The 26,354-nt window shown below is 38.1% G+C and overlaps 1 protein-coding gene and 1 non-coding gene across 51 annotated transcripts in view; both read right to left on the bottom strand.

Moving 5' to 3' along the window:
* R3HDM1 (R3H domain containing 1) overlaps positions 1 to 26,354 on the bottom strand; it is a 190,251-nt gene that overhangs the window by 34,560 nt on the left and 129,337 nt on the right. For 38 of the 50 annotated variants that reach the window (XM_055108515.1, XM_055108508.1, XM_063595166.1 and 35 more), the window contains 2 exons: positions 15,369 to 15,523; positions 10,548 to 10,699 (listed from right to left, as the gene is read on the bottom strand). In XM_055108515.1, the coding sequence (XP_054964490.1) occupies positions 10,548 to 10,699; positions 15,369 to 15,523 (307 nt within the window). Of the gene's footprint in view, positions 1 to 10,547; positions 10,700 to 15,368; positions 15,524 to 19,347; positions 19,471 to 26,354 lie in introns of all 50 variants that reach the window. The other 12 variants (XR_008624484.2, XM_055108505.1, XM_055108499.1 and 9 more) reach the window with 1 other exon arrangement.
* On the bottom strand, positions 25,391 to 25,472 carry MIR128 (microRNA mir-128). The gene has a single exon (NR_106528.1). It is a non-coding gene; the product is annotated as a microRNA mir-128 (primary transcript).

Below are 26,354 nucleotides of genomic sequence, written 5' to 3' on the forward strand. Positions count from 1 at the left end.
GTTCACAAAAATGAAATAGCTAAAGCACCCTCTTCCCTTCTCCTTTAACATTTTTTGGTGAATAAAACAATTTACTAATAAATTTTGCTAATAAACACATGCCTACAAAAATGGTAAAAAAGAAAAAAAGAAACAAACAAACAAACAAACAAACAAAACCTCTTTTATATCCACTAAAGAAGAAATGAATGTTCTGAAAAGGCAATGTTTTAGCAGTGAAAGTAACTTTTTTTCTTTTACATTTTATTCCTTCAACAGTATCTTTCTTCATCTATTCTGTTAGTGCTACAAAATCATACATAGGTTATCAGTGCAGATATGCTGTAGGGTATATTGGTTTGCTCAGTTTAAAACATATTGGTGTAAAAACACTTAACACAAGATCTATCCTCACAGAGTTTTAGGTGTATAATACAATATTTATCTGTAGACAAAGTCTTGTACAGCACATCTCTTGAACTTATCTTGCAAAATCAAAATTTTATTTATTACATTTTATTTCTCTAAGCTGTTAGTAACTTCATTTTTAATAACAAGAGAAGTAAAACTTTACCAAAAGATATAGTTCAGATCAACAGACTTATTATCAACAATTATTTCAAAGGATAGCTGAGGCAAACAAAAAACTGAAAATGTAAAACTAGAAGCTTAGGAGAAATAAAATGAATACAAGAGAGGTATCACAAGTAGGACAAATGGGACACTAGAGAAATACTAGGATACAAAAATGAGGAAAAACAGACTGTGGACAGAAAAAAGGGAAAAAGACTTGAAAGTAGGTTTTCTTTTTCATAATTTCATAAAGATTCTGTGAAACATTTTTTAAAGGTTCTTAAAAAAAGGCTATAGTCTTTTCAAGTTCCTGTCTGTATGCTACCCCTTTGAGAATATAGATCAAAGACAAAGGTATTATCGTTTTGAATTTCAAGATAAAAATAGTGAAAATGAAAGGGAAAATAGGAGAAGAACCGGTAAAAATGAGAGCATTTTGAAGATATCCAACTCACTTGCCCACTTTTGAAGACTGCTGGTATCAAACTAATTTTCTCTCCACACTAAGGACTGAGAAAAATCTCATGAGTTGTTGTAAAATTAGTGTCCCTGACTAGTACTTTGCTCGCTTAAAGTGACAGTATATGTTGACTTGTATCAGGCTGTGCTCAATCTTCATAATGATACATAACAACACAATCCAATCCAAACACAAAGTTGCCTCAGTGAACTGAAAGGATGAGCTGCAAGTAGACATAATAATTCAAATTCTACCTTTCTACACAAGGAACCTCTGTAAGAAAACAATTTTGCTAAGCAACCCAAGCTAAGTAAGACATTTTTCAAAACAAAGACTCACTTTGTGTTCTTATAGGAATCTTATTCCTTATAATCTTGTAATAAAATGAAGGCTACTAGAGTCCATTTAGCATCTAAAACATAGTAAGACTGTATGGATCAAGACCCTGTAACCTAGAGTTTAAGATACACTTTCCATCTAAGATCTAGAAATTTATAAACTTGTTGATATGTAGTAATTTATAGTTTTATGTCAGGATACTGGATTTCAGATGAAAATCTACTAATAAACAGTGATAGACATCATGACTTCTCTGCTAATGTGTAAAGTTTTACTGGGCTATAGCTACTTGTGGACAGCTGAAGGCATGAATAAAAACCAGACTAAAGGGCTGGTTAGTGTAGGCCAGAGGGTTTCAATTCTTGGCTCCCACTAGAATCACCTGGAGGGCATCAAAAAATAATGTTGCTCAGGCTTAAGATCAGGGCCAGACCAATTAAATGAAGATATATAGGGTTGAAATTTCATAGTGTCTACATGTAAAATAAAAACAAATACATATTCTTATCCTTTTTAGAAGGACACTGTGAAGACAAATGGGATTCTAGAAATGTAAAAACTTTGCAGTATTTCTTTTTGAGAAGGAGTCTCGCTCTGTCATCCAGGATGGAGCGCAGTGGTGCCATCTTGGCTCACAGCAACCTCTGCCTCCTGGGTTCAAGTGTTTCTCCTACCTCAGCCTCTTGAGTAGCTGGGATTACAGGTGCCCGCCACCACACCTGGCTAATTTTTGTATTTTTAGTAGAGATGGTGTCTCACCATGTTGGCCAGGCTGGTCCCCAACTCTTGGTCTCAAGTGATCACCCGCCTCGGCCTCCCAAAGTGCTGGGATCACAGCCATGAGCCACCGTCCTTGGCCCTTCGCAGTATTTCTTGATAACAAAACACTATTTGAGGAGTGTTTACCATTTTCCTGACCCTGGGTAACATGATCATGAATTTCTTTGGCTTTCAGTTTCACAACAATGCTGTCCACTATGCTTTTTTAAAAACTTGGTTATCATATTGAGAAGCCAAGAGAAAGGAAAAAAAAATCCCCCAAAACAGGAAGATAAACTCATTCATCATCTTATGAATCCACCAATCCAGCTGCCTTTCCATCTTTTTCATAACTTTGTCATGTATTTCGGATGTTATTTTAGGACTTTCTAGAGTGGCCTCACATACACATCTGTGAATTTCCTCTTTTTCTGGATGTACTGTATTGTTGATTCGTTAACACTGAACTGATGGCCAGTAGCAACCCATGCTTGAACACACAGCAGAGCTTTCTTGTGCTTAGTAACACAAGACAGAAAATCAGCATTGTTTGGGAGCCATTTCAAACAAAAACCCAAAAAGTGTGAACAACGTGGCACTAAATAGACTGAAAAGGACAATTGTTTATAATAGAAGAACTGAAACAGGGAGGCAGCATGTGCCTTGTTTGACCTCAGATGGGAATGTGCTTGCCTGATGATTCAAACTTTTTTGCCACACTGAACGTGTCCACGAATGAAAAAGAAAGTACAATAAGTATCAATTTAGGGGTTACAAATAATTTCAGCAAATAGGCAAATTTGCAAATACAAAGTCTACAAATATTGAGAATCTGCTACACATATTTTTCTTTATGTAACTCTGAAAATTAATGTGATTTATTTTTCATTTCTCAGCTGAGTGTTCTTGTAAAAATGTAGACTTCAAATTCAGTGAGGTAAACAAAAAGATAACTTTTCTTAAACCCAAAAAGGTAGTGTCATTGAAAAGGTATTGGTTTGACGTGCCAGAAAAGAACAATGACGTAGATTCATGTTACACAGAAAACATATTAATCAGGAAAAAAGTCACACTAAAAAAATTCACATCTTACTACATTTAGTCTAATTGGGAGTAAGAGCCAAAATAAAAATATTTGTTGCTTTAAGGATAAACTAATGATTCTGTATGATTTCTTCAAGCTTTCATACTTGCTTTTTGGAGAAGTATTCACTCATTACAATGATCTGGAACAGAGCTCAGAAACAGGTTAAGTGCTAAAGACATGTGAACTATTAAAATGGATGTCACAAATCCTTCAAAGACACCATAACTGTTTTTCTTTTTTTGTTTGTTTTAAACACGAGAGCTACCCTTTTAATAAAATTTCAAGTGTACAACACAATATGACTATAGGCAAAATGTAGTATAGCAGATTTCCAGAGTTCATTCATCTTGCATAAAAGAAATGTTATATCCACTGAAGAGTAACTCTCCACTTCCCCCTCCCTGCAGCCCCTGGCAATGACCATTCTACTCTCTGCTTCTACAAGTTTGACTATTTTATTTTCTGTATTTTTGAGACAGAATTTTGCCCTGTTGCCTAGGCTAGAATGCAGTGGCACTATCTCGGCTCACTGCAACCTCTGCCTCCCAGGTTCAAGTGCTTCTTGTGCCTCAGCCTCCTGAGTAGCTGAGACTACCGGCACCACCATGCCCGGCTAGTTTTTTGTATTTTCAGTAGAGATGAAGTTTCAGCATGTTGGCCAGGCTGGTGTACACTCCTGACCTCAGGTGATCCACCTGCCTTGGCCTCCCAAAGTGCTGGGATTACAGGTATGAGCCACTGCGCCCAGCCAAGTTTGACTATTTTAGAGGTCATACTGTGGAATAAGGCAGTATTTGTCCTGTGACTGGCTTATTTTACTCAACATAATGTCCTCAAGGTTCATCAACATTGTTACATATGGCAGGATTTCCATCTTTAAAGGCTAAATAATGTTCCATTACAGTACATATATAACCTTTTTTTCTTTCAGAGAGGGTCTGGCTCTGTCGCCTAAGCTGGAATACAGTGGCGTAATCATGGCTCACTATAGCCTTGACCTCCCAGGTTCAAGTTATCTTCCCACAACTCAGTTTCCTGAGTAGACTAGCTTCACAGGTATTTGTCACTATACCCAGTTACTTTTTAAATTTTTTGTAGAAATGGGGTCTCCCTATGTTGCTCAGGCTGGTCTCAAACTCCTGGGCTCGAGCCATCCTCATGCCTTGGCCTCAAAAAGTGTTGGGATCACAGGAATGAGCCATACCACATTTTCTTTATCCACTCATCCACCAATTGACATTTAGGTTGTTTCCACGTCTTGGCTATTGTGAATAATGCTGCAATGAATATGGAGGTGTAAATCTCTCTTCGAGATACTGATTTTAATTCTTCTGCATAAATATCTAGAAGTATTTGGAATTGCTGGATCAAATGATAGTTCTATTTTTATTTTTTTTAGGAACTTCTGTACTGTTTTCTATAGCAGCTACACCATTTTACATTCCCAACAACAGTGTTACAAGGGTTCCCTTTTTTCCACATCCTTATCAATACTTAATAGCTTTTGATTTTTTTGATAACAGCCATTTTAACAGGTGTGAGGTGATATCTCATTACGGTTGTGATTTGCATTCCTCTAATGATTAGTGATATCAAGCATCCTTTCCCTGGCCTGTTTGCCATTTGTATGTCTTCTCTGGATAAATTTCTATTCAACTCCTTAGCCATTTTTTTTTCTGAATTACAGGATTTCCTTAATATTTTGGATATCAGATAAACAGCTGGCAAATTTGCAGTTTCCATATACAAAGTTCTAGACATGTAATTCCTTCCACCAGTCCTGGAAGGTATTTCTGTCTTACAAATGAGAAAACAAAAGTACAAATAAATAACTTGTCCAAGGTCACACTGGCTTGAAGACAGGTTTTTATGATTCCAAAGCCCATTTTTCTAACCATATCATGCCACCTAATAACTAATACTTAAAGGCATGAGTTTTAGTTATCTGAAAAATTAGCTTATTGGACCAGCATATTCCCTGGTATCAGATCAGTGGGATTCCATGATGAAGAGTCTCAATGAATATAGCATGTATTTAGAGAAATTTCTCAGATAAATATCTGAGAAAACAGCAGAAGACTAACCAATTAGTCATCAGTTACAAGTACAGTGTGGTGAAATACACAAACAAATACAGGCTGGCGGAAAAAAGTTCGGTATATCAGTTGTAATATTAAATGTGAATGGATTCTCCCATCACATGTCAGACATGATGTGCTCCTACAAGAAACCAAAACCAAGTTGTAGACATTTTATATTCAAAACTATTTATAAACTCAATTTGAGTGTGTGTATGTGTGCTATTTTGTTCATGTTGCCGTACCATATCTGTGTTAGTATATGAATAAGCACAAGAAGGAAAGTGAGGAAGGAAGGACAGAAACCAGGAGAGAAACACGGGTTAACTAGCATGTGTGTGTGTGGGAAATGGTCCAGTGGTAGGGTAGGGAGAGAGAAGGTTAGGACAATAAAAAACTGCCAGGATGACATAATCTTACTTATATAAAATTATGTTTGTCAAGAAATTAGAAAAACAAAACAGGATGTTTTATACTAGTATTTACTAATCTGATGTTCATGATACATTATTATGAAAAAAATGCAGGCTGGGAGCAGTTGCTCATGCTTGTAACCCTAGCACTTTGGGGGTAGAGGTGAGAGGACTGCTTGAGCCTTGGAGTTCGAGACCAGCTTGGGCAACATAGTGAGACCCCATCTCTACCAAAAATATAAACAATTAGCTGAGTGTGGTGGTGCATGCCTGTGGTCCCAGCTACTTAGGAGGCTGAAGTGGAAGGATTGCTTGAGCCTGGTAGGAGAAGGTTGCAGTAAGCCATGATCATGCCACTGCCCTCCAGCCTAGTTAACAGAGTGAGACACCTCAAAAACAAAGAATAAAATGGAAAAAGAAAAAAAAAAAAGCAAGAGAATGTGTATTTCACTAAAACTCACCACCCAATTCCTTATATGAGTATTTATGCGTGTATTGTTTGTGTAGCCAGGAGGCCAATGTGACAGAACACACCCTAGCCTGTGAATGCTGGTTACCTGGGGATGGGGGGTGGAGCAGGGCATGATGATTACCTTTCCCTTTACACATCTCTGTATTGCTTCACTTATATTAACAGCATTATTTGTTTTGTAATTTAAAAAATTGATGAAAAATTTAAAAAGCATAGAGAGGTTATAGAAACAAAATAAAATTGAGTCCAACAGTTAATGATGTCTATGTACATATACACATGTGCAAGCTGGCCTTTGACATTTAAGAAATATGTTCGGCTGGGAGCGGTGGCTCACGCCTGTAATCCCAGCACTTTGGGAGGCCAAGGTGGGCGGATCACGAGGTCAGGAGATTGAGACCATACTGGCTAACATGGTGAAACCCCATCTCTACTAAAAATACAAAAATTAGCCGGGTGTAGTGGCAGGCGCCTATAGTCCCAGCTACTCGGGAGGCTGAGACAGGAGAATGGCGTGAACCTGGGAGGTGAAGCTTGCAGTGAGCTGAGTTCGTGCCACTGCACTCTAGCCTGGGCGACAGAGTGAGACTCCGTCTCAACAACAAAAAACAAAAACAAAACAAAACAAAACAAAAGAAATATGTTCATTCAATATAGATTTACCAAGCTCTGACTCTATGCTAGGCCCTGTTCCAGGTGCTTGAGTATGTATGTATGTATGTATGTATGTATGTATGTATGTATGTATTTACGAGACAGAGTATCACTCTGTTACCTGGCCACCACGCCCAGCTGGTGCTTCAGTAATTAGATCAACCCCTGCTTTTCATGTAAATATACTGAAATATGTAGGATAAAATATAATTTATATAAGCCACTAAGTCTAGATTTCTGAATTGCCTCTATTCATTAGCCCTTAGATGGTAATTCAACTATCTGATTAATAAAAATTACCAATAGTTGACTTCTTAAGTGATGGTTCCAAGTAAACTTGAAATATTATGGTGATTTGTCTACTAAATATTGCCCAGAAGCAGAAATGACATTTTCTGTAAAGAATGCTGCTATGTTTTAAAAAATTAATCAGTTAATTATGAATTTTTTTTCACCCAAAGAGATCTTTAATGAATTGTTTTTTGTTTTTTTTTTTTGAGATAGGTTCTTACTCTGCTGCCCAGGCTGGAGTGCAGTGGCACGATCTCGGCTCACTACAACCCCAACCTCCTAGGTTCAAGCGATTCTCCTGCCTCAGCCTCCCGAGTAGCTGGGATTACAGGCACCCACCACCGCGCCCGGCTAATTTTTGTATTTTTAGTGGAGACAGGGTTTCAACATGTTGGCTAGGCTGGTCTCAAACTCCTGACCTCAAGTGATCTGCCTGCCTTGGCCTCCCAAAGTGCTGGGATTACAGGCGTGAGCCACTGCAGCCAGTCAGAGATCTTTAATTCTGTACATGACTTGACTTCCTACCAAGTAACTAGTCCAAAACGTACCAAGATGAGTCTGACAGAATACACATTCCCTGCTTCACGTACAACTCATTCAATTTCTCACATTGGTACTCTATACTTGGAACAGATCAATGCTAGTTTGTCACATGGTGACCAATCACTACTGTCAGCTTACACCTACCTTATTTCAAGTTTATCTGCCTTATTTGGGTCCAAGCTGCGGGTAATTCCGAAGACTTATTTTATTTTATTTTTTTGAGGCAGAGTCTCCCTCTGTTGCCCAGGCTGAAGTGCTGTGGTGCAATCTGAGCTCACTGCAACCTCTGCCTCCCAGGTTCAAGCGATTATCCTGCCTCAGCCTCCCGAGTAGCTGGGATTACAGGTGCTCGCCACCACGCCTGGCTAATTTTTGTATTTTTAGTAGAGTTGAGGTTTCACCATGTTGGCCAGGCTGGTCTTGAACTCCTGACCTCAAGTGATCCACCCGCCTCAGCTTCCCAAAGTGCTGGGATTACAGGCGTGAGCCACCATGCCCAACACCACAAACTTTTAATCAAGATTCACATTGGAGGTTGTTGGAGAATCTTATCTATCTTTTAATTTCTGTGCTGCAGGCTATCCCTCAGGCCAAAGCTAGCTCTTAAAAATTTTTTTATTTTCTTTGTGAAGCAGGCCCAGGGACTAAAACCAAGGATCTTTCCAAAGTGTAGTCATCAGCACTCGCTTGACAGCTTTTGGATTCTGCTCTTATGCTTAAAATAAGGCTCACTATAGGGGCAGGAACATAATTATGCTCTCTCACCTGTATCCACACTCTTATGGCAAGCTCTCTCACAAGTCAAGCACACAAAATCCTTTTTGTTTCAAGGGACTGACAAGTATAACAAACGTGAAAAATTGTGAAAGCCTAAGCCATCTTATATAGGTTCTTATAGGCTTGATATCCTTCCCTCATGAAAGCCCCTCTTCCAAGTAGGCAGGCCTACAAAGGTAACTTAATACCCATCTCTCAGCCTCTGCCCCACATAGAAATGATGACTTTGGCAATATTCTCTGGTAAATAAAAAATTAAACTTTGGTTCAAAAAGTAGATAAATCATCAATTTTCTCACTCCTCATTTCACCCTACTTTAGCACAGATTTCTGCCTCTAACTGACAGTTTGGAAACTGAATTGGCATTCTAGATCCCAAACTTAGATTTATCAGGGTAAAAAACTCAGATTCGGAGTATTTTTTCCTTATTTATAAAATTTAAACTCACACAACAAATGCGAAATGTAACCAAGTACATATTTCTATTTTCATTGTGTAGCAGTTTTGCATCAAAGGGGCTGGGATTAGCTAATCTTAAAACTCCCACTAGCAAGTCATGTGGCCAAGAAGTATATAACTAAACTCCCACTGTTTTCCTTATAGATAACATTTCTGACTGTGGGTAACTATATAACAGGTATTTAAAGCTGTTTTTCAGGATCCAGGGGGCAGCTCATGTCCAGTCCAAGCTGGTTGAGATCATGAACCCTTTAACTAGGCCTGCACAGGTGCCCAGAGAGTGACCTTTTGGTGTCAGAGGGCCTAAAACTACTCCACCTTCAGATCATGCTAACGCCATTTTCTGCACACACGTCCTATGAAGAACCATGTAGCTTGATTATGCTTGTGCAGAAACCCCAATTACCTCATGTTTCCAACCTGCCAATCAACTTTCCCACCCATCAATCACATTTTCTCACACTTTAGACCACCCTACTTTAAATACTTTAAAGCAGATGACTATTATTGATTGCTGGCCAGATAAATACTTCCTACAATCATTCAGCCAATGTGTGAGAATTACATTAAATACAATGAGAAAATAATGTTAAAATTAAGTACCCACAAGCCCTATTTTCAGAGGCGGATTTGAGATTTGTTCTCCCATCTCCTTTCACAAGCAGCCTTGTGAATAAAATATTTCCTCTTTTGCAAAACCCGTTGTCACAGTGATTGGCTTGCTATACACAGGCAGAATGGACTTGGTTGGTAACACAGGGATGCCATGAGAATAAATGAATGGTTTGGTAATACATTCTGAACAATGAACTAAAGGGACCCAATTCAATGAAAGATTAGTATTTTCAACACATGGCTTGTCAGAGACATTTCTGTTGATGGAATACTTCATGACTTGCTTTAATGTAGAACTACTATCATTTACTTCTCTTACATGCCTTCCCTCCCTTACTGATGAAAAATGAGCTTCCCAAAGCCTGAAATATTCCAGCAAGATATTTCACTGCTAAAGTTATACACAGGAAATACAATTTTTCCAGACCCCTATAAAAACCTTAAATATTACACTCCAACTGTTACTCCATTTGTGTGAGTAACAGAAGATTGGCCTAATTTTTAGGCACAAGAGAGATCTATCTGACTTGCCTTTAGCTTTTATATGGACTGCTTTCCTTGTACTGATTTTACTGAAAGAAATATACATATATTTTTTTTTGGAGACAGAAGTTCACTCTTGTTGCCCAGGCTGGAGTGCAACGGCGCAATCTTGGTTCACTACAACCTCTGCCTCCCGGGTTCAAAAGATTCTCCTGCCTCAGCCTCCCGAGCAGTTGTGATCACAGGCGTACGCCACCTTGCCCAGCTAACTTCTGTATTATTAGTAGAGACGGGGTTTCACCATGTTGGCCAGGCTGGTTTTGAATGCCTGACCTCAGGTGATCCACCAGCCTTGGCCTCCCAAAGTGCTGGGATTATAGGCGTGAGCCACCGTACCTAGCCGAAAGAAATATGTTAAAAAGTATACTGTATTATAGTTTTTTTCTATTCTACATTAGAGAATGTTCTCAAGTAATGCCCCTTAGTCAACTTTAAAACTAGCAACAGACCATAATCCTGGTAAACAATGAGAAGCTGGAAGATTAGGTTACTCAGTCATACTCACCTTAAATTGTTTTGTTGACCAGGTGGAATGACACTATAGTAAACAGGCATTCCTGTTGTGGGCATAGATCCTTGATTAGACTGATTAGGGAACATAACAGGCTGTTGGTAAGTCTGATGGGGAATTCCTTGAGAACCTTGAGGCAGTGAAACCTAAAATTTGAAAGACAATTTCAAGAGAAAAAGGTTTTTTTCAAAGCCTTGCAAATGTTTATGTTTTCAACCTCCATAAACTTTATTTTTTTCGAGATGAAGTCTTGCTCTGTTGCCCAGGCTGGAGTGTAGTGGTGCAATCTTGGCTCACTGCAACCCCTGCCTCCTGGGTTGAAGCAATTCTCCTGCCTCAGCCTCCTGAGTAGCTGGGACTACAGGCATGCGCTACCATGCCTGGCAAATTTTTGTATTTTTAGTAGAGATGGGGTTTCACCATGTTGGTCAGGCTGATCTCAAACTCCTGACCTCAAGTGATCCGCCCACCTTGGCTTCCCAAAGTGCTGGGATTACAGGAGTGAGCCACCATACCCAGCAGCCACCATAAACTTTTAAAGCATGAGCAGTCAGAAATAAGCTAACACTGCCAACAGGCTTTCCTGTTAGCCACAGCACTACCACTTTATTTCTATGTCAGCTATTGCTTCTGGCTAGCATTTGTAAATGTATGTACTGTAGGCTGATGCATTAAATTATGAAAAGGTTAAATTATGAAAAAGAAACTTTCCACATAAGGATGGCCATTTGATATAGAAAGAGTAACACAGTTTACCTCAGGTAGAACTAAGTAAAAATCAGGCAGGATGGCAGTGAGACGCAGTGGGTCATAAAAAGTGAGAGCTTTGGAGCTTAAAATACCTACATGTGATATCAGCCATCTATCTAAGTGATATTGGGCAAGTGACTATTCTGAGGCTCCTTAGCTTCTTATCAGAAGAAATGGAAACACCACCTCCATTACAAAGGAGGTATTATTTCCATTATGAGATAGCACAACTAAAGTATCTAGTTATAGTAGGCATTCAGTAAACAGTGTATCTTTCAGTTCTGTTTTCTATATCATCTAAATGAAATCACACGAACACAATTCTGTATTGCCACTCTACAGTTTCTAAGATAGAAACAACACAGGCATAAAGGGTTCTTAATTTACAAATGTACCTCAATATTAGAGTTGGATTACAGTGATTTTGTTAAATAAAGCCAATGTACATTCAATGGCCTGAAGGATCTTTATTAAAAAAAAAAAAAAAAAAAGAAGGCCGGGCTGGGCGCAGTGGCTCACACCTATAATCCCAGCACTTTGGGAGGCTGAGGTGGGCAGATTGCCTGAGCTCTGGAGTTCGAGACCAGCCTGGACAACATGGTGAAACCCCGTCTCTGCTAAAATACAGAAATTAGCTGGGAGTAGTGGCGCGTGCCTGTAGTCCCAGTTACTCAGGAGGCTGAGGCACAAGAATTGCTTGAACCAGAAGGTGGAGGTTGCAGTGAGTTGAGAATGAGCCACTGCACTCTAGCCTGGGTGACAGAGTGAGACTCTGTCTCCAAAAAAAAAAAAAAAAGCAAGCCAGTATAACCACTATAACCACTGATGATGATGATGACGTTAATAATAGTAATGATAGGGAGGGTTAACATTATTGGGTACTTATTGCCATGTTTTAAGTTCTGTTCTAAGTGCTTTATGTGTATTATCTCATTAAGGCTTCTGAACAACCTAAGAAGGTATTTTTCAGGAGAGATGGGGTTTCACCATGTTGGCCAGGCTGGTCTCAAACTTCTGACCTCAGGTGATCCACCTACCTTGGCCTCCTACAGTGCTGGGGTTACAGGCATGAGCCACTGAGCCAGGCCTGAAGGTACTTTTATCATCTATTTTATAGATGGGTAAATACAGGGCAGGAATTTGAATTCTGACTTTCCCACTTACTAGCTATAAGACCTTAGATTAGTAAGTAGGAAAGTCAGAATTCAAACCCTGTGGCTCCAGAAACTCAGTTCTAGAATCACTTCACTGTTCTCTATACCTGGCTCTATGATTTAAAAGGTAATGACTGACTGGGTGCAGTGGCTCATGCCTGTAATCCCAGCACTTTGGGAGGCCAAGGAGGGTAGATCACTTGAGGTCAGGAGTTCCAGCCAGCCTGGCCAACGTGAAACACTGTCTCTACTAAAAATACAAAAATTAGCCAGGCGTGGTGGCATGCGCCTGTAATCCCAGCTACTAGGGAGGCTGAAGCATGAGAATCACTTGAGCTGGGATGCAGAGGTTGTAGTGAGCCAAGATCACGCGACTGCACTCCGGCTTGGGTGACAGAGCAAGACTCTGTCTCAAAAACAAAGAGAAGGAAGGAGGGAGGGAGGGGGAGAGAGAGCGAGCGAGAGAGAGCAAGCGACCGACCACTACTAGAGAGTGTACAGGCATAGAATACACTGGAGGGAAAGTCAGAATTCAAACCCATGCCCTCTGACTCAGGAGGTGTAGGACAGATGACTTTTCTGGCTTATTTTTTAGATAACAGTTTATCACTACCTAGCTTGTTTATCAAATGTAGTAGGAGCCATACTTTAAAGCAGATGACTATTATTGATTGCTGGCCAGAGCAATACTTCCTACAATATTCAGCCAATGTGAGAATTACATTAAATACAATGAGAAAATAATGTTAAAATGTAAAAATGTATGGTGTAAAAATTATGACCACTACCTTAGCTCTGGAATATTTTCAATATCCAGCTAATTAAAAAAAAAACTATACTAATTAGGCTGTAATTTGTTTAAAAATGACATTTCTCTTACTAGATGTAAGCCCCCAAAGATTAAGGGCAGATCTTACATGCTGAACTCTGTATTGGATTAGATAGTAGAACCAGAGTCTTTGAGAAAGGAAGGCTTCAGGCTTGGTGTCAATCCTGTTTAATGCTTAACTATGGGGAAACAGACGAAGGGCAGGCTCATGTGCCTAGGCTCAAGGATGGAGGAGAAGGGTCAGAAGCATGGGGGATGTGAGAGAAAATGAAGATGGAAAGCCCAGTTTTCATGAAGTATCTTTTCTTTCTTTTGTAGATGTGTTCTATGGTAAAGGGTTCTCAAAAGTGGACATACACTTGGTGCTCAACAACATTTGACAACCTCACATTTCACACTTTAATTTCAATTTTCTGAAATTATATGGAATATGCTTGCACCTTTGCTTATATCCTTCTTCATTCTCAGAATGTCATCTTAACCAATTTACGCCCATCATTTTCTTTGAAGAGCTAAAGGTTTCTAACTTCCCAGAAGGCTTCAAATCAAGTCCTTAACCTGTTCATTGCTGTATTTCATGATCCTCTCAGTTACTAATCTGTACACTATCACCAATTTGTTTACATGTGTTCAGATAAAATACACAAAATACGTGTATTTTATCTTCCCAACTAGGCTATTCCCTATCTTCCCAACTAGGCTATTCTCTCCTTGTTGAGATGAATGAAAGTGGTCTTTGGAGTTCTCTCTTTTTTTGTGACCGAGTCTCTCTTTGTCACCTAGCCCGGAATGCAGTGGCGTAATCTCAGCTCACTGCAACCTTCGCCTCCTGGGTTCAAGTGATTCTCCTGCCTCAGCCTTCTGAGTAGCTGACATTACAGGTGCCTTCCACCATGCCTGGCTAATTTTTGTATTTTTCAAAGAAATGGGGTTTCACTATGTTGGCCAAGATGGTCTCGAACTCTTGACCTCAAGTGATCCACCCACCTTGGCCTCTCAAAGTATTAGGATTACAGGCATGAGCCACTGCACCTGGCCCTGGCCTGGAGTTCTTAAAATCAGACTCAGCTATGAAAAACAATGAGGCTAATAAAATAAACCCTCTTGCAAGTTACTCCATAAATATAAAGGTAAAACAAATTTTTGAAAAATGTGTCATATTATATTGAAGACACGTGCTTATTCATCAAATAATAGGTATTTCTGCTTTAGAACTATAAATTAAAATCTGTAACATTTTGTTTTTATTTTTGAGATGGAGTCTGCCTGTTGCCCAGGCTGGAGTGCAGTGGTGACTCACTGCAACTTCCACTTCCTGGGTTTAAGCAATTCTCCTGCCTCAGCTTCCCGAGTAGCTGGAATTATAGGCCCCGCCACCTTGCCTAGTTATTTTTTGTGTTTTTAGTAGAAACAGGGTTTCACCATGTTGGCCAGGCTGACCTGGAACTCCTGATCTCAAGTAATCTGCCTGCCTAGGCCTCTTGAAATGCTGACATTACAGGTGTGAGCCACTGTGCCTGGCCTAATATCTACAACAATTTAAAATATGAGACATATAATCGCTTTTTGGGATGGAGAGGAAGGAAAAAAATCAGTCACAGCACAGGAAACTGCACATACTTCCCTATTCTATAACTACAGATTCATGGTCTATACTGTATCTCACTATTTCAAATATCTACCACTAACCTCTATTTTCCCTCCTATTCCTCTCTCCCAGCAATGAGGACTTTCTAAAGAGCTGAGGAATAGAATAAGACATTTGCTCATCTACCTATATTGCTGGAAACATAAGACAATGCCAGACAATATTAACTTGCCAATATCAATGTGTTTCAGATCCTAAACATTAACAAATGAATAATGCAATAAAATGAGGATAAAACCAAGCTTCTACGACTAATAAAACTCTTAAGACTATAAAGTTGTATATTACAGAAGTGTTTTTCCTGTATTAAAAGGTTGTATATTACAGAAGTGTTTTTCCTGTATTAAAAGGAGAGCGTAGAAGATGTATTGTAGTTGTGCACTTAATTTATTCGAAATCATCTCTACCCAAAGTACATAAAAGAGACAATATACCTGATATGTTGGCACTGAAGTATAGGGGATGACCACTCCTTGAATCTGATTTCCAATGCTGTTGGGTTGGCCACTGACTAGGCTCTGACTCTGGGGTTGCTGAACTCCAACTATTCCTTGGTAGTTTTGCTGCTGGTTGGGTATAACTTGATAACCTGTAATGGTACAATGAGTTAAATCCTGCTCTGAATTCATTTCATCTAGTAAGATTTAAAAAAAAATTTAAGCGAGTACTTTTATGCTCTAAAATGATAAAATTTTGATTAAATGGTAAGCCCCTAAAACCATCTATTATGAAATAACATTTTAGCCCAAGTTACCTACATTCCCTCACTAAAATATATTGAAATAAAATCTGCCTACAAAGATTTCTTCTACAATTGCAAAGATTATAGGGTCACACACTTAGATAACATAGGACAATTACTATTCAGTGCATATTACAATCGATTATGATAACTAGTTTCTCAGGACCAGGAGTTGCTACATAACATGAGCCCAGAGTAAATGGAAAATATGTAGGGCCCTTTGTTAAAAAAAAAAAAAAAAAACAACTATTAAGAATTTCAAGTTGGTAACAACAGAATATTAACACAAGCATGGGGCTCTATGCATCTGCAGAGGTTCCATTCCCATGAAACTGTCCCTGCTGGGGATTAAAAAAAAAAGGCAGGGGAGAGAGCCATTTTTGAATGTGTCAAAGACACAGGCAAATGGAGTTATACTGTAATTTTTTAGATTATTTCTTCATTGTATGATTAAGGTCACTTGACAAATCATTAAACAAATCAAGTAATCTGCTCAAGGTCACAAAGCAAACACCTAAACTGACTGTTGGTAATTTAAGTGGTAAGTTAAGTGCACAAATTTACTTTTATCAAGTAAACTTATTTACTTAACAAGAATCTACAATGATAAGCTCTAAGTAGTGAATACGAATTGTATTTTGTCTCCTGATCCTAAGAGGATTCTTTTAGGTATACTAATTAGCTAAAGACTCATGTAAATTACTAGATGCTACCCACAAAGTTTTTTATTTTTTAAAGAACTAGATAAAAATAATCATCTAGCTTCAGAGTACTGAAAAGTTTTTACAAGGATGAACTGAACTAGAACACCACCTATACAGACTTTAACAGCTAAAGGGCAATGAAATTGTTTCCCTGATAACACCATAAATACATTTTGTTATCAGTTTTCATTTATCCTCACTAATTCCTAAAGCAACAGACATGGCAATTTCAAGTATTGATTATAGACAGCAGCATCACTGTAGTTGTCTGGTAGCCTTAATAATTCTGCTCAAGGACTAAATAATTGAATAAAATCTAGCATCTATCTTCTTTAAAAATATAACCACAAGGTATATCCAGTAACAAAGCAACACATTAAAATTAAGAAACTAAAAATCTTGGCCAGGTGTGGTGGCTTACACCTATGATCCCAGCACTTTGGGAGATGGATGGATTGGGTGGATGGAAGTGGGTAAGCTCAGGAGTTTGAGACCAGCCTGGGCAACATGGCCAAATCTTGTCTCCACGAAAAAATACAAGATAGTGCCACTGCACTCCAGCCTAAGCAACAGCCCAAGACCCTTGTCTCAAAAAACAAACAAACAAAACCAACCAACCAAACAAACAAAAAACCAAATACACAGAAAAAAACCAAAACCAAAGTAAAAATTCAGTTATAGTGAATCCCTTAACAGTGAAGGGTTTTTGTAAAAGGATGTTATTTCTATGGCAAAACTACTTTATGGCCATGTTTCCAATGACTTCCTTCTCACCAATCTAACTTTGTAAAAACAGAATACTGTGTATTCTAGTTCTCATCTGTAATAAAGTGATTGATAATATGCTGTTTTCTAAACCTTTATTCCTTGTGAATTTCCTATACTACTTAAACTTACAGGCAGGTAAAGGCAGAGAACAGAATAAACTTCTTCCTTTTTAATCTAACAATTAACATTTAACACTATTTTCAGTTCATCAAATGACAAGTATTTCAAATTTATACCCCAAATTCCAAACACCATTAAAAAATACAATGACAAATTTCCACCCTTAAAAAATAACACAGGAATGGAAATGAAATGTGAACATGAGACCTTTTTTAGTGTTGGAAATGCCACCTCAACACATACACATGTCTATTGCAGCATCAGAATTTGGGTTCTGTATAGACTGGAATAATAACTTCTTATGACAGACTTGGCAGAATTTTTGTTTTACTGTACCCTTGAGCTCCTCATCTCAATGAATCCTCCCCACCTTAGCCTCCTGAGGAGCTAGGACTACGGGTGTGCACCATCATGCCTGGTTACATCATGAAAGCTGCATGAGTAAATTTCCAATGGTATCTTATTCTTTTTGTTTGTTTGTTTTCAGATGCAGTCTCTATCGCTCAGGCTGGAGTGCAGTGGTGCAATCTTGGCTCACTGCAACCACCACCTACTGGGTTCAAGCGATTCTCTTGCCTCAGCCTCCCCAGTAGCTGGGGCTACAGGCGCGCACTGCCATGTCTGGCTAATTTTTGTATTTTTAGTAGAGATGGGGGTTTCACCATGTTGGACAGGCTGGTCCTGAACTCCTGACTTCAGGTGATCCGCCCACCTCAGCCTCCCAAAGTGCTGGGATTACAGGCGAGAGCTACCATGGCTGGCCTGGTATCTTATTCTTTAAAGCAGCCTAATCTCCATTAATATCCATGCCCACTAATTGCCACACACACACACACAAGCACACACACAAACACACACACGCACTCTCTTACAAACACCACGTACATTTTGAAAATTTGACATGAAATATAAAACAGTTGATCTCAGCATCTAGTCATTTGTTACAAATAGTAGTAAAAAGAACACCATCTGGGTTAGATAAAGATAGATATGACATGGTCCCTATCTTTGAAATTAGGCAGTTTTAGCCACCATACCGTATGAGGATAGCAGTATAAATAGAGTCTTATGAAAAAAAGAGGAAGAAATTAGTCCTGACTGATATTTATAAAGGTAGTGACATTTGGGCTTGGACTTAAAGGAAAAGCTCATTCCAGCAAAAATAAAAGGTTTGGAAAAAGTAAGACAGTTAATATGTTTTAATAGGGAATAGTCATGAATGAATGAATATGGTATGTGAAGTGATAAGTGGAAGATGAAGGTACAACAGAATACTGGTGAAGAAGCAAAGGTTTTACACATAGAAGAGTGATAAGAACTACCAGGAAGTTCTAGATTTTAAAGACTGTGAAAGGAGAAAAAACACTAACATCTCAGGACTTCATTCAGAAGTAGCATAAATAAGCTAGGATTGAGTTTTTGAACACAGTGGAGCTATTAAAAATAATGATGCCAAGCACTTAAAAAAATGCCTTCGCTAAGAATCTATCTTAATTATTAATCCCTTTACGATTTTGTCCATTCTCTTATGCCACATCTCATAAAACTCTACAGGTAACATAAACATTTCTGGTTAGTTGTTCTCTCATGGTTTGTGTATGCCTTTTTTTTTTTTTGAGACAGAGTCTCACTCTATCGGCCAGGTTGGAGTGCAGTGGCACCATCTTGGCTCACCGCAACCTCCACCTCCTGGGTTTAAGTAATTCTCATACCTCAGCCTGCCGAGTAGCTGGAATTACAGGCGTGTGCCACCATGCCTGGCTAATTTTTGTATTTTTAGTAGAGACAGGGTTTTGCCATGTTGGCCAGGCTGCTCTCAAACTCCTGACTTCAGGTGATCTGCCTGCCTCGGCCTCCTAAAGTGCTGCGATTATAGGCATGAGCCATGGCGCCCAGCCTGAATTTAAATTTTAAGGTAACATTGGGCCAGCGCGGTGGTTCACACCTGTAATCCCAGCACTTTGGGAGGCCGAGGTGGGTAGATCACCTGACGTCAGGAGTTCAAGACCAGCCTGACCAGCATAGTGAAACCCCATCTCCACTACAAATACAAAATTAGCCAGGCGTGGTGGCGCATACCTGTAATCCCAGCTACTTGGGAGGCTGAGGCAGGAGAATCACTTGAACCTAGGAGGCAGAGGTTGCAGTGAGCTGAGATGGTGCCATTGCACTCCAGCCTGGGCGACAAGAGCGAAACTCCATCTTAAAAAAATAAAAATAAAAATTAAAAAAATAAATTTTAACGTAACACTGGTTTACAAGATTAAACACATTTAATCACCTTTTCATTAAAATGACACTCCCACGAATACAAATCACATCAGACTGGAATTTCTAGATCACTCATTAAGTCTCTCCTAGAAAACTGTACAGCAGCTAAATCACAGATTCCATATAGTTAGCCTCAAAGTGCTTAGGAAGAACTCAAAGAAAGAATACAAACTGTTTAACTTTATATCTAGTATGTAAAGTTTGTAATGAAGGTATTATTTGAATATTTTTACTTTTAATTTATTTACTTACTATTATTTTTTGAGACAGAGTCTTACCCTATCGCCCAGGACAGAATGCAGTGGCGCAATCTCACCTCACTGCAAACTCTGCCTCCTGGGTCAAACGACTCTCCTGTTTTAGCCTCCTGAGTAACTGGAATTGCAGGTGCGCGCCACCTCACCTAGCTAATTTTTGTATTTTTAGTAGAGACAGGGTTTTGCCATGTTGCCCAGGCTGGTGTTGAACTCCTGAGCTCAGAGTGATCCGCCCCTATTGGCCTCCCAAAGTGCTGAGATTATAGGGGTGTGCCACGGCACCTGGCCTGAATATTTTTAAAAATGTACACTTAATATCTTTTATAAAAACCTTATAGAGCATAAAAAAGACTTTTATAGTAGAAAATTTGGAAAAAAATACAAACATAGAAAAAGTCTATATGGGAAAATAATCACTTATAGATACTCCCCATTTACATTTTTATATGTGGCTAGCCTAATTTTCCATGCAGAGGGCAACATATATATTCATTTTCATTATTTATAGAAATGGGGTTATATGACACAGACCATTTCAAAATCTTTTTTCATATAATGCTTCCACATCTTATCAATAGAAATTGTACAATGTATGGGAAGAAAGTATTTAAGTAATTTTCTTCAAAACATATTTAGACCTCAAGTTTAACATCAAACAACTCAACTGATCTTTACTGTACTTTCAGGATGAAGGCATGTGTTGAGTAGCTAAAAGGACAAAAAATATAAACATTTTAGAGCAAACTCTGTCAGCTTCCTGTGTCTGCTCTAGAATTTGGCCCCAAATCCCTGTCTTTTCACTTAAAATATAATTTAAAATTATATTTTCATTTTAAATTTAAATTTTCATTTAAAATATAATTATCTTTGCTTCAATGATACCAAAAGCTAATCTTTTTTGTTGGTTTTTTTTTTTTTTTTTTTTTTTGAGACTGAGTCTTGCTCTGTCTGCTCTGTCGCCCAGGCTGGAGTGCAGCAGTGCAATCTCGGCTTATGGCCACCTCAACCCCCTGGGTTCAAGTGCTTCTCTTGCCCAAGGAGTTGGGATTACAGGTGCGTGCCAGCATACCCAGCTAATATTTGTATATTTAATAGAGATGGGGTTTCACCATGTTGGCCAGGCTGGTCTTGAACTCCTGACACCAGGTGATTGGACCACCTCAGTCTCCCGAAGTGCTGGGATTACAGGGGTGAGCCACTGCACCCAGTCACACAAGCTAATCTTAATACCTAAGCCTCAAATGATATTTATTAAGTTTCAGGCACTGTTCTGAGTACTTTACATATGTTAACTCATTTAGTGTTCACAATCTTATGAAATAGATACAATTATTATCCCTGTTTTTCAGCTGAGGAAACAAAAGGCACAGAGAGGTTCATACCTTCTCTATGATCAACAGCTATCAAATGTGTAGCTGAGAGCTGCACACAGCTGTCTGATTCTAAAATTTACTTTTTTGAGGAACACATGTTGAAGAAGAAAAAGTATTACAGTAATATTGTTCAAATAAGCAGAACCTGGCCTTGCTTCATTTTCTGATAATTTTGGTTAATGAAGACTTTACTGTAGCTTAACATACCTAAGTCTCAAGATAAACTTAATTACAGGAAAACAGATAATTACTGGAAGTAATGTCAATCAACAAGGAAACTTTTCGTTCATTTGAACTAAAGATTTATTGGTGAGTATAAGCATGTTATTCAAAATAGGAACCAGAGTGAAAATTTTTGGGTAGTTAGTTCAGATGGTAGCCACATGAACTTGGGGGCTTTAAAAAAGAGCAGGTGTAAATAAGCATATGATTAGCCCACAATATCCTCTCTGTGGGAGGAACAGTCCTTCCCTTGGTTTGTCCACTACCCCCAAGATGCGTGGTTTACTACTGATGTATTTCAAAGTTATACTTCCTTGCCTTACTATAATTAGATTATACGCATAAATTGTATTGAACAATTAGGAAGGGCCACTGCACTCCAGTCTAGGCAAAACAGTGAGACTCCATCTCTAAAAATATTAAAACATAACAAAAGACAATTGGGAAGGAGAAGAACTGGCTCAAATAGTGACACTATTTCAGGTTCCACATCCCACAGTTCTGTCTCTCAGCCTGAGTATTTCCAAGTGAATCTCCAATGTTCCCTTTCGGCTTTAGTTTTGCTGTTTTGCCTCGGAGGCTGCTTTTGCTCAAAAAGTCTGTTGCCACATTCCAGATGAGTCTATACAAGATTAGTCTAGCAGAGTTTTCATAGATACTGGCTGTCTTCTCCACAAAGTCAGGCTGCTTTGCCAAGAAGTCAGACTTTACTCAGCAGGGCAGTGCCAGCTTTAACCTGGACACATTTTGCGCAAGGAGAGCTGCTACGTTTTATGGGTGAAGTCTTGAAGTTCTGTGAAGCAATGGCTTTTTTCCATCCACTGAGTAGCATTTCATTCATTTTTACATCCAAGGCAGGAAAATTCACCAGGTTTAAACTACACTGGTTAGAAAGCCATCAGGGTCTGAAGAACCGTTCTAAACTAACACAACTAAAATTGTTATTTAACATTTGATGCTCAGAATGATCGGTACCCCAGGAGGGAAATTCGACTGGCATTAGGACAGGAATATGAATGTTTTTTCCAGAAATCATGATGAAATGTTTTATCACTCATTCTAATAATTATAACATACAACACAGCAACTGGCTAAAAAGTATATAATTTTGAATTATATTCTCTAAAGAGCAGAACATTAAAGATTACTAAAAGATTATTGGTCTTTTTCTAATGCAGTGCTTAGCAGAAAAGTACTCAACAGGCATTAACAGGCTAACATTTGTTCCAATGAAAAAGAAAATAAAACTGGGATCTATATTGGTTAAAATTACTATAATCACAAGCAAAACTAGAAATACTCAGCTGGAAAGCACTAAAAACAAAAAAGCCCACATCATTCTCCTAATCCAATCAAAGATAAGAACCTTACTCTTGCCTATGTAAGACAAAATCATTAATAAAATAATTGTTAACATAAAATAAAGGATCATTTAATTACAGGTATGCCTCACATTATGTACATTTGCTTAATAAAATTTACATCTTGAACTGTTCAAGTTGCTCATGAATTCCTCTGAACTTTTGTTTAAACAAAGAAATTTCAGACTGCTGGGCATGAACCGTTACAGAGTGACACCTAGAGAAGTGGCATTGGAGGTTAGGTTCCTTGTCTAATTATTCAGACAAAAGCAAGAGTGGGTACAGAGTTCTCATAGTGTCAAAAGTATAGTTTGAAGACTGCCAAGTTTGAGAAAGAAAAATCCAATGATCTGGAAAAGAGGGAGAAGGCTGAGGATTAGGAAGGAGAAGTAGATTTCTAGAGAATGAAAAGTATCAACAGGTTTCAAAAATGCTACAAGAAGAGTATTTCCAGTATCCCGACTCCAACTTGGCTACCACATAAATTATTCTTTCTTCACTAAAAAGTATATTTTAGTATATTAGAATTAAAAAAAATTCTTCCTGTGATACATCTGAATTTAATCTGGAAAGTAGAGGAAAACACTATATCTTTTATAGGAATTTACGTCAATATTGTGGGAAAGCCTCTATTTTGTAAAGTAAGAAATGCCAATAGTAAGTGATACCAAACAACAAAATAAATATCCAGATCTCAACATAGATTTTTTCTTTTTTAAAAACACTACCATTCTGCTTTGTTAAAGGACTGCACTGTTGTAATATTATCCCATTTCTTTCAGCACTTTCAGAGGAAAGCACAATCAATTCTGCAAGCTGAGAGAACTAGGACAATATAAACTGATGGTTCAGGAACTTCCCTGGAGGGCTCCACAGAATGTTCTATTTTTAACTCTCACTTTAACCAAGAAGAGAGCAGGAAGGAAATGCAGTGCTCAGCACAAAAGTATTGAACAGGCATTAACAGGCTGATTTTATTTTATATAGGTGATCTGAACTAGCATTTGTTCTAAAGGAAAGCATTCTTAATAACACAGAAATAATCAGAAAAATTACAAAAAGTATTAAAGAAATGCTTAGAATACCCATGAATCTAAGGTTATTTCACTTAATAGTACCTATTAATTTTTTTTCCAGACTGTGCTTGTACAATAGAAGCACTGTGAAGGTAGTTTTCTTTTTTCTTTTTTTTTTTTTAAAGATGAGCCATTTTACTAAAGCCAAATTTATTTGTAACTAGGCATCTACAAGACCAAATTGTTAAAACCTCAAGCTTATAATCTTGGGCTTCTGTCTGTGGCACTAGTTTAGTAGGTGGGCAAGTTCAACTAAAGCCAGCCCCATGGGTGTATTTGGAAGGAGATGCAATTGCCATCACACTTGATTATCCCTTCTCATCTCTAATCCCCTCTTCTCTCACTTCTGTGCCTGAAATAAACATATACATATACAAAAACCAATTCTAACAAAAACAGTCACACAGTTTATTGCTCACAGCTATTTAAAGAACTATTCCATGGAAGAGTCTATACAACTCAAGGAAATCTGTGGGTACTTACCAGATATATTTGGCTCCAGATTTCAGTGGCGGCAGGTTAATGGAGAAGGGAAAAGGGAAATAGGTGGATTTGTAGGTATCATACAATGTCTGAATCTATGCTGAATCACACAATACATACTAAGAAATGCTCACAGAAATCAATGAAAAAACAAGAATAGCCAGAGCCACTACCTAGTAATTTACAAATACAAAATTCCTATTACTTGGATTAAAAGTTGTCAATAAAGAAATTGACTTTGTGCCTTGAGTCCCTATTTGACATAGCCGACTCTCCTATCAATAAGCCCCCTCACCTGCTTACCCAGTAGTGCTGACTTTTCTTTGCTCGCCTTTTACACCCTAGTTACTCTTAAATTTGTGCCTTCAAATTCTGTCAACAATATGCACACATTGAAGACTGTTTATCCTAACAAGTTTCTTCCATAGTGTCGTTCATCAGGATCCTACCATAGTCTGCTGGTAACAAAGCTTAATCAACTTGGAACCATATGATTCTGGGTTATCTGGAAAGCTAAGACTAAAGATATAATACATTGATAATCTTTGAAGTTATCAAATGGTTGCAAAACTAAAAGTATAGTTTCACAGAATCATTTTGCTTTCCACAGGTATGCAACAACATCATCGTTTGGAAAAAAAAATTAAATTATATCGTTGGTAAGAACCGAGACCAAGTAGCTTCAAATGCATTTAGGTGTATTAGGTCCGTTTGATGTCATGCTTTCATATATAACAATATCCCTAAAAAGTTGTGTAGCAATAGGGAGAGACATATTTGACTTCTGCTAATGAGTTTGGTATGCTTAAAACATTAAGCTTTTTAGATAAGCTCAAAACCAAACTGAATTTGTCATCCAAATCTACTTTGGAAAAGAAATAAGCAATAGCTTTCACAAATTTTTAACAGGTAAATTATATTAGGCCAAAGATGTCACTTAAATTCTAATCCCTATTTCTGAGTATGATGCATGATTTAAAGGTATTACAATTAATGAAAAATATAAACAAATGTTAACACCTTCATACAGCATTAAAAAAAGCAAAAAAGCAGTGGAAACCTGAGTAAAAAGAAGCCAGGAAGCAGCTGAAAAAGAGACCGGTTCACTGTGAGAAATGTAAACCTCTCAGACAGTGCTACGGCCCCGAATCCAACAGCTCAGGAACAAGGCCAATTATTGCAAAATATTAAATGTATATGGTGAAGCTACAAACTTTTCAAGAGTCATAAGAATAATAAAAGCTACACAGAAAACAGCTAGGGCTTTGTAAACCTAAAATCTTCACTATAATTACTACCTGCAGAAAGTTTCTTTATACTATACCACACTCCTTATATGCAGTATACTTCACAGTATTCAAAGCATACATTTTATGATAAAGGTTTAAAGTAATAAATCTTTATTAGTGAAACTGGTAAGTAATCTGATCTTTTGAAATAGTTGCTTTCATTGATTCCAGTTATTGACAGTTGGTTGCCAAGCTGTTACAAACCAATTCTCTATTATTCTACCTTTTAGAACTAGAAATGACTCACATGAGACACAAAGAATTATGGAGTTTTACAGTACACAGAGGCTTCAATAGACAACACAGTAAAAATTCCATACTTTGCAAATGAGTCCAACTGAAACTCAGTGGCTTTAAGTGATATGCCTAACACCAGTTACAAATGACTAAGGGCCATCAGGATTCTGACTTTTATTTTGTTGTTCTTTCCCATTATACAGTGCATTGTTCAGAAAGTCTTATGTGTGTAGCCAGGGTTTCTTCTGTTTCTGTTGACAGGGGTTTACTCAACCTTGTTTTGAATGAACAGTTCAGTAGTTTCACATTCATAACAAAAGACTAGTACATTCATTTCCCCAGCAGTAATGTTAGTCCTGATTTCAGTTGTGGTCCACTGGGACACATGGATAAAAGACCTAGAGCATTTTATCCTTGAGATATTTCCCCAACCTCCTCCCTATCCACCAAAGGAAAAATAATGAAAGATCCTGTATTTCTACTGCCCATACCCTATCTGGTCTAAAAATACTTTGCT

The sequence above is a fragment of the Pan paniscus genome, chromosome 13 (assembly GCF_029289425.2).
Source record: "Pan paniscus chromosome 13, NHGRI_mPanPan1-v2.0_pri, whole genome shotgun sequence".
NCBI classification, from domain to species: domain Eukaryota; kingdom Metazoa; phylum Chordata; class Mammalia; order Primates; family Hominidae; genus Pan; species Pan paniscus.